Source organism: Gastrolobium bilobum, unplaced genomic scaffold (assembly GCF_033153095.1).
Source record: "Gastrolobium bilobum isolate Gb01-03AN ecotype WA unplaced genomic scaffold, APGP_CSIRO_Gbil_v1 utg1031, whole genome shotgun sequence".
Taxonomy (NCBI): domain Eukaryota; kingdom Viridiplantae; phylum Streptophyta; class Magnoliopsida; order Fabales; family Fabaceae; genus Gastrolobium; species Gastrolobium bilobum.
Window position 1 is genome coordinate 1 of NW_026899326.1, and position 7,236 is coordinate 7,236.

Below are 7,236 nucleotides of genomic sequence, written 5' to 3' on the forward strand. Positions count from 1 at the left end.
TTTGAGTTTTTTCTTTTGCAAGTTGACGTTGGATTTTATCATCTTGACAGATTTTTAAAGCTACCTTTTGGATATAAGCAACTAATTGTCCATAACTTAATTGCTCATAAGGGATATCTCCAGTTAGAGATTGATGACGGATTTTATCCCTAACTTTGTCTCCTAAAGTTTTTGGAAGACCAGCTAAGAATTTTTCTTTCCAGAAAGGTTGTTGACTATCATCACGAGTGTAAACCCTAGTTAGGAAGATATCTTTATACCAGTGAAAGTCACCTAAGGTTCTACACTTAAGATTGGATAGGAGTTCAGCAGAAAGATCTTTCCATAAGGATGGATCACCAATGAAATGTTGGATAATGGTGAAGATTAATTGATTAACAGCATCTGGAATAGTTTTTCCATCAGAGACTATAGGAATGCCATCAGGATCAACTTTAATGGCATTAAGAACATAATTTTTTTCATCTTCAGAAAGATAATTATCCCACCAACCTTTGAGTTGACCAGAGAAGCCAGAGACAATAATATTGACTATAATTGCTTCAGAACAATTATGAGAAGTTTGATAGGCAGTTGCAACCATAGTCATATGGTGCATTATATTGAGTATGTTATACTCTGATTGACCATCTATGTTCCATTCATAGACGTTGTTACCATTAAAACTTTTGAAACTTGTATTCTTTTCTTCAAGTAGAAGATCAGGAGTAGTTGCTTTTTGGTAATAAAGTTTGGAAGGGTTTCTCCAATTATTAATACCAGTTATAGGATTAATTTTAATTTCAGATTTGTTATCTGACTCAGGAGATTCATCATAACGATTCAGAGTATTGATAGTTTTTGACCGAGTGTTATATTTATGAGACTGTTGAGTCTCTTGATCAGAATGTTGTGGGGTATCAGGAATGGTTAATGTACTTAACTTCTCATCAATTTTTTTAAGAAATTCATCCTGAGACTGAGATTGAGCAGGTTTTAACTTTGCAAACTCTTTTCTAAGTTGATCATTCATTTTGAAAGGTTTGAACAAAGGTTTTTCTAAGTTTTTAGAAGAAGATGCAGAGGATGAAGGTTCAATAGTTTTGATGAGTTTTTCACCCAAAACTTGAAGATATTTGTTGGTGTAATTAGATTGCTCAATAAGATTTTTAAAATCCATTGGAGAGACTTGTTCATTTTCATCTTTTAATTTAAGAGGTGAAGCAAGAACAGACCTACTTTTGTTATCACAAACTTTTGGGAGATAGAAAGAAGTTGTGGGAGGAAATTCAGACTTGATAATCTCTCCTTCTTTCAGGTGCCAATCAGTGATGACATTAGCAGATTGAGGAGTCTTGAATGGATAATCAATGTCCTGTTGGACAGAATAAGCTTGAAACCAATCAAAGAAAGAAATATTTAACTCTACATTGTCAAGAAAGTTATAAAATTCTTCTTGAATTAGTTGTCTTTTAATTCCCTTATAATTTTGGAAGAACCATTCTTTTTGAGGAGACCGTTCCTCAGGATTAAAGTCTTTCCTAAGGGTTTCCTTATCTATAATGAACTTATATAACATCATAAGAATTATGCATAGAGGAATAGGTTGGAGATTGAATAGATTTTGGGGATTGGATGATACTTTGTTCATTTTCTTCTTCCTTTTGGGTATATGAAGGTTTAGGAATAGAATAAGAAGTGTCCAAACCTTGGAGATGGAGATTGAACCTACTAGGTTCAGAGATTGTAGAGAAATATCTCCTTGAAAGAGCAGATTGAAAATTTTCAGAACGAAAATCTTGAGTTTGAACAGACCTGGAAGAACTTGCAGAACTGAAAGAGTTTCTTCTATCGAAGACTATTTCAACAACACCACTTGGGAAGTGCTTGATTTCTCTAAAGTTTGGAGTATCTCTAGGTTGAGCAGGTGTTGCCTTCTCAAGTCTCCATTTATCTGGTAGGACTATGTCAGTCCAACGGATGGTTTTGGGAACAGTGACATTTGCTCTAGACATGTCAGTAAGGAACAAAGTAGTTTCCCCAGTTTTCTTGGGTTTAAGAACCCTAGAGATGGAAGAATTCAATACTTTATATTGAATCCTAAAAAGCAAAGCTGCTGGAATAGATCCGGATTTCATGTCCAGACCACTTGTCTCAATGTTCAAAGTTAAGACATCCAAGATATTTTTATCTTGAAGACTAACCATACGATCAGGATAACAATTGAAAAAGATTGGTCCATTGCTTAGGCTTGTTTCAACAGTTCCAAGTATAGAATCTGTAAATTTGTTATGCCTTGTATCACGAAGACATAGAAGAACAGAAGCATTTAGACCTTCAATTCCAAGAGGTTTAATAGCCACTTGGACACATCCGATGTGCAGATAGTTATAACTTTGTTTATGAGTTTGTATAGATGATTTTGAAAGGAGTTGAAATTCTTCAAATTCCTTATTTAAATGGATATTTCTTTCAACTGTTCTGATGATATAATCAGATTTCCGAAAGAAGTTTCCTTCGGGTTTGTACAGTTCATTAGTTGGAATTCTGGGAATTTCCCAGTTATCCAGATTTTGATTAATATCTTCAAAGGAGATTTCTTCTTTAAAAATATTTTTTGTTTGATTTTTAACTTGATCTTTATGGATGGAAGAAGAAGATGGCTGGGATGTTTTGAAAGAGAGCTTAGAAGAGAAAGATTTAAACATGATAGTAAAACAGATGTATTTCCCAGATATCATCACCATCATTTGGATCCATAGTAATACAGAGATAGATGTAAATTAACTTTTATCAACTGAGCATTAGATTAAGACTTTAACGTATATAAACAACAGATTGTCAGAGATCTTCTTGATCCCTTGTTCAACATCGGCAAATTTGACTTACTTACTGCCCTTCATATGGGACTTACTGCAACAGCTGAACAAGTTCTCAAGACTTTCATTTCTCATCCTACAATCATACATGCTTCTAACACATGTTAAAATGTTAACATAAAGCTCAGATAAATAACAGATAATTTAAATCTATCCATATATTCCTACTTCCCCATCAGGCTCTGATACCAGTGGGTTCCGGAAGTGTGAGGAGGGAAAAGAAGTAAACTAGAGCAGAAATGGAAAGCAGGAAAGTAGACGGACTACTATATGAAATAAATGACTGAAATTAAAATGCAGAAATTAAAACATAAAATAAATTTAAAGTAACGCTGGGGTAATTCCACTAGCGTGAGGGGATGAGAAGAGAAGAATTGATTTTACATCAGCAGATATAGAAACATATATTATATATATATATATATATATATATATATATATATATATATATATATATATATATGGTAATTATTTTATATTTTTGAAAAAAAAAAAACTGTAGTCAACAATTTAAAACATCCGTACGCTTCACGTCCCGTTGGAAATGAGACCCACATGTGAAATTGCAAGTGGAGAGTTGTATGTTCTTGACGAGCCTCCTAAGAATCTAAAAACACTGAAGATTCATGTTGAACCTATCTCGTCCAAGGTTAAACAAATCGCCATGGCACGCGTGGGGAGTCTTGAGTAAACGAGGAAAAAGTCTATTGTACGGTTTGGACCACCATACGACATTTCAAACCTTGACGGATGTTTCCACATTCTTATAACCATTCAGCAGTCTTTGACTATGTCCTCGCTCGATAGCTCTTTGAATTTAAACTGAGAACTAATCAAATTTCATGGGGCATGCACTATAAATAGCACCATGAGCAGACCTATCTGACAACCCAAGCAAACCTGAATCTTTCTTCAGTTAGCATAATTTCCTTGCTGCATAACACTTTCTGCCCAAAAAAGAAACTACAGCTAGCCTTTGCTTTCAGCTTTTTCTTTAGCATTAGTCTTTACACAAGATAGTGTATATTTTGTGCACACAAACCTCCAAATCGCCTTTCAAATATTTACATGGAGATCAGAACAAAGTCATCCGTTGCACAAATTCAGGCCCCTACTTATGGAAACTTAGTAACCGTTCTTAGCATCGATGGGGGTGGTATTAGGGGCATCATTCCTGCAACCATTATTGCTTTCCTTGAATCTCAGCTTCAGGTATATATAATTAAAATGAACCTATATATAAGTAAGTATAGCTAGCTATGTAACTATTTTTTATATTTTTTATCAGCTAGCTAATGCTCATTAATTAAGGTATATATTTTTTTTGTTAAGAGAACCATGAATCCTAACGAATACTATTAATCCAATTTGTTAATAATCTAAGAAAGTAATAGATGTTACTTGAGTTAGTTATAGCAAATGCAGATTACAATGTATCATTCGTGTAAACAAATTAAATCGTAATATTACATTATTTTATTATTATTTTGAAAGAATAATTTAATTGATCATCTGGATGTGGGGCATGCAGGAGTTGGATGGTGAGGATGCAAGGCTTGCAGACTACTTTGATGTGATATCAGGAACAAGCACGGGAGGTCTTGTAACTGCTATGTTAACTGCTCCTGATCAAAATAATCGTCCTCTTTTTGCTGCCAAAGATATCAAGCCCTTTTACATGGACCACTGCCCCAAAATTTTCCCACAATATAGGTATGTATAGAAGAATTTGTCTCTTTCTTTGTTTCTGTTGAAACGTACTTGTAATTTTAGGCATAATAATAATTGAGAAATTAAAGTTTTTGGGGTTCAATTCGTTGCAGAGGATTTTGTGGGACAATATTAGCAAAGGTAGTAAGATCTCTGGGAGGACCCAAATATGATGGGAAATACCTGCATGGGGTCGTCAGAGAGAAACTTGGAGACATTCGCTTGCATGAGACTCTCACCAACGTTGTCATTCCCACCTTCGACATAAAGAGCTTGCAGCCAACTATTTTCTCATCTTATCAGGTTTACTTCTATCTTCTCATCTCCACGTGTTTATTTGCTTTTCGCTAGTGTGATGAATTTTCTTCCAACGGAATAATTGTTGATTAATTTAGAAATAATTGGCTTTCAGGATACGAATACAATTGTTTAGTTGAAGGCAGCAATGTTTATCTATAAATAATAGAATATCATTTCATATACTAGCTGAAATAAAACAAAAAATTAAAACAAAAGTAATTTAAGCTTCTTCTTCTTCCTTTTTTTGGTTTTTTTAGTTACTAAATTAGAACTACATATTTTATCAAATTAATATCAATGTTTTTATGCTACTTATAAACTTTATGCTGTTTTAATATATATATATATATATATATATATATATATATATATATATATATATATAGAGGTAGGATCCTTTGACACTAGTGTCAAAATTTAAATTTGACACCTCATCTGAGAGCCGTTAGATCAAAAAAGGTCAACGACTCTGATTTGCAAGCATGTGACACCATTGATATTTTTTGATCTAACGGCTCTCAGATGAGGATTCAAATTTGAATTTTGACACTGGTGTCAAAGGATCTTACGTCATATATATATATATATATATATATATATATATATATATATATATATATATATATATATATATAAACATAAACGTACAATGGATTAAAGGCAATGATTATGATTGACAGTGAGGATGGGAGTGGATCCTCTCGTTAAAATTTCACATGTGAAAATTTTGTGTCCATCTCTCTATTCACATGCATTAAATATGTAGGGTCCAATCATGAAGAAAGAGACAAACACCAAAATTTTATATGACTAAGTTATGTAAAATTTTGATACGAGAGGAATACTATATGTTAAATTTTATTAGAATAGTCTGATACTAATTTAATTTAATAAAACCAAATGGATGATCAAAACAAAGACTAAAAAGAATTCAAATTCCTGCAGCTGAAGATGAACCCTTGCTTGGATGCTAAACTCTCAGACATATGCATCAGCACGTCCGCTGCACCTACTTATCTCCCTGCTCACAACTTCATAAACCAAGATTCAAAAGGAAACGTGCATGAATTCAACCTTATTGATGGTGGTGTTTGTGCAAATAACCCGGTATGTGTAAATATTCACTTATTATTTGTTATTTGAAATTTTATGTAATTTTTAATGATTATATACATTGGAAGCATCGCTAATTTTTTCATGATGCAGACTTTAGTTGCGATCAACCAAGTGACAAAGCAGATCATTAATGAGAATTCTGATTTCTTTCCAATAAAGCCTCTGGAATATGATCGGTTCCTAATAATATCAATAGGGACAGGCACAGCAAAAAATGAGGAAAAATTCAATGCAAAAATGGCAGCCAAATGGGGTCTATTGGATTGGTTAACTCATAGGGGTTGTACTCCCTTAATCGATGTTTTTACTCAATCTAGTGCTGATATGGAAGATTTCCATTTATCTACTCTCACTCAAGCACTTCATTCAGAAGATAATTACCTTCGAATTCAGGTATATTCCTAAAAAACATAAAATTCTCTCTTGATAGTTCTTCCTTTAATTAGAAATAACATAACAACATAAGCCAAATATATATATATTAAGCATTAATGATCAAATTTGTTGACAACATGCAGGATGACACATTGACCGGAATAGATTCTTCAGTTGACATTTCTACAAAGGAGAACTTGGAGAAACTTTGCCAAATTGGTGAAAAGCTATTAAAGAAACCTGTCTCTAGGGTCAATTTAGATAATGGTCTGTTTGAGCCACTTCAAAATGGGGAAACATATGAAGATGCTCTCAGAAGGTAACATTAAAATAGACATATTTGTTATAAGTAGTATTTCATTTAATTAAGATACAATACAATCCAGTGACACATTTCAATTATTTATCTATATTAATAAAATATCTGGTTTTATTGCTTTCAGGTTTGCAAAAATACTTTCACAGGAGAGGCGACTCCGTGAAATGAGATCCCCACACACTAAAAAGGCCCTTTAGTCTCATTTCCTTGTCTCATAATTTGCAAAGGGATTTGATTCCATCAGCTTTATTGATTCAATTGTTAAGATTTGTTGCTCATAGAACAGAACGAGTTTTAGGGAGATGACAAAAATAGTTGATTAAAAAAATTGTAATTTATTCAGTATTTATTTATTTATTCATTTTGCGAGCTTATGTATCATATGTAAAAATGTACTTACAGTAATAAATTCTCACTCTCAATTTGATTATTATTCTCTAATTCTTGGTGTGAAAGTCAGTTTGACACTCCTTTAGAATTGTCTACAAAATTTTAAAGAATGAAGCTTTCCGTCTATCACACAATTGTGCAAAAAAGGAAAATGTATATGCATTATAA

The 7,236-nt window shown here is 32.9% G+C and overlaps 1 protein-coding gene across 2 annotated transcripts; it reads left to right on the forward strand.

Moving 5' to 3' along the window:
* The first annotated feature begins 3,884 nt into the window (after nucleotides 1-3,884).
* LOC133289646 (patatin-like protein 2) lies at nucleotides 3,885-6,974 on the forward strand. 2 transcript variants are annotated; one of them, XM_061487624.1, is made up of 7 exons: nucleotides 3,885-4,070; nucleotides 4,390-4,571; nucleotides 4,682-4,871; nucleotides 5,814-5,975; nucleotides 6,075-6,377; nucleotides 6,503-6,678; nucleotides 6,803-6,974. In XM_061487624.1, exons 1-7 carry the CDS (start codon nucleotides 3,927-3,929, stop codon nucleotides 6,873-6,875), a joined length of 1,230 nt encoding a protein of 409 aa, XP_061343608.1. In that variant the 5' UTR covers nucleotides 3,885-3,926; the 3' UTR covers nucleotides 6,876-6,974. The 2 variants fall into 2 exon arrangements, with proteins under 2 accessions (XP_061343608.1, XP_061343609.1); XM_061487625.1 differs by lacking the exon at nucleotides 6,803-6,974 and having other exon boundaries at nucleotides 3,885-4,034; nucleotides 6,503-6,682.
* Nucleotides 6,975-7,236: the final 262 nt, after the last annotated feature.

Excerpts from the sequence above, each read along its gene's own strand:
- LOC133289646 (XM_061487624.1), top strand. The coding sequence starts at position 3,927 with ATGGAGATCAGAACAAAGTCATCCGTTGCACAAATTCAGGCCCCTACT. Across the intron at positions 4,071-4,389 it reads TCCTTGAATCTCAGCTTCAG|GAGTTGGATGGTGAGGATGC; the intron begins GTATATATAATT and ends TGGGGCATGCAG. Across the intron at positions 4,872-5,813 it reads CTATTTTCTCATCTTATCAG|CTGAAGATGAACCCTTGCTT; the intron begins GTTTACTTCTAT and ends AAATTCCTGCAG.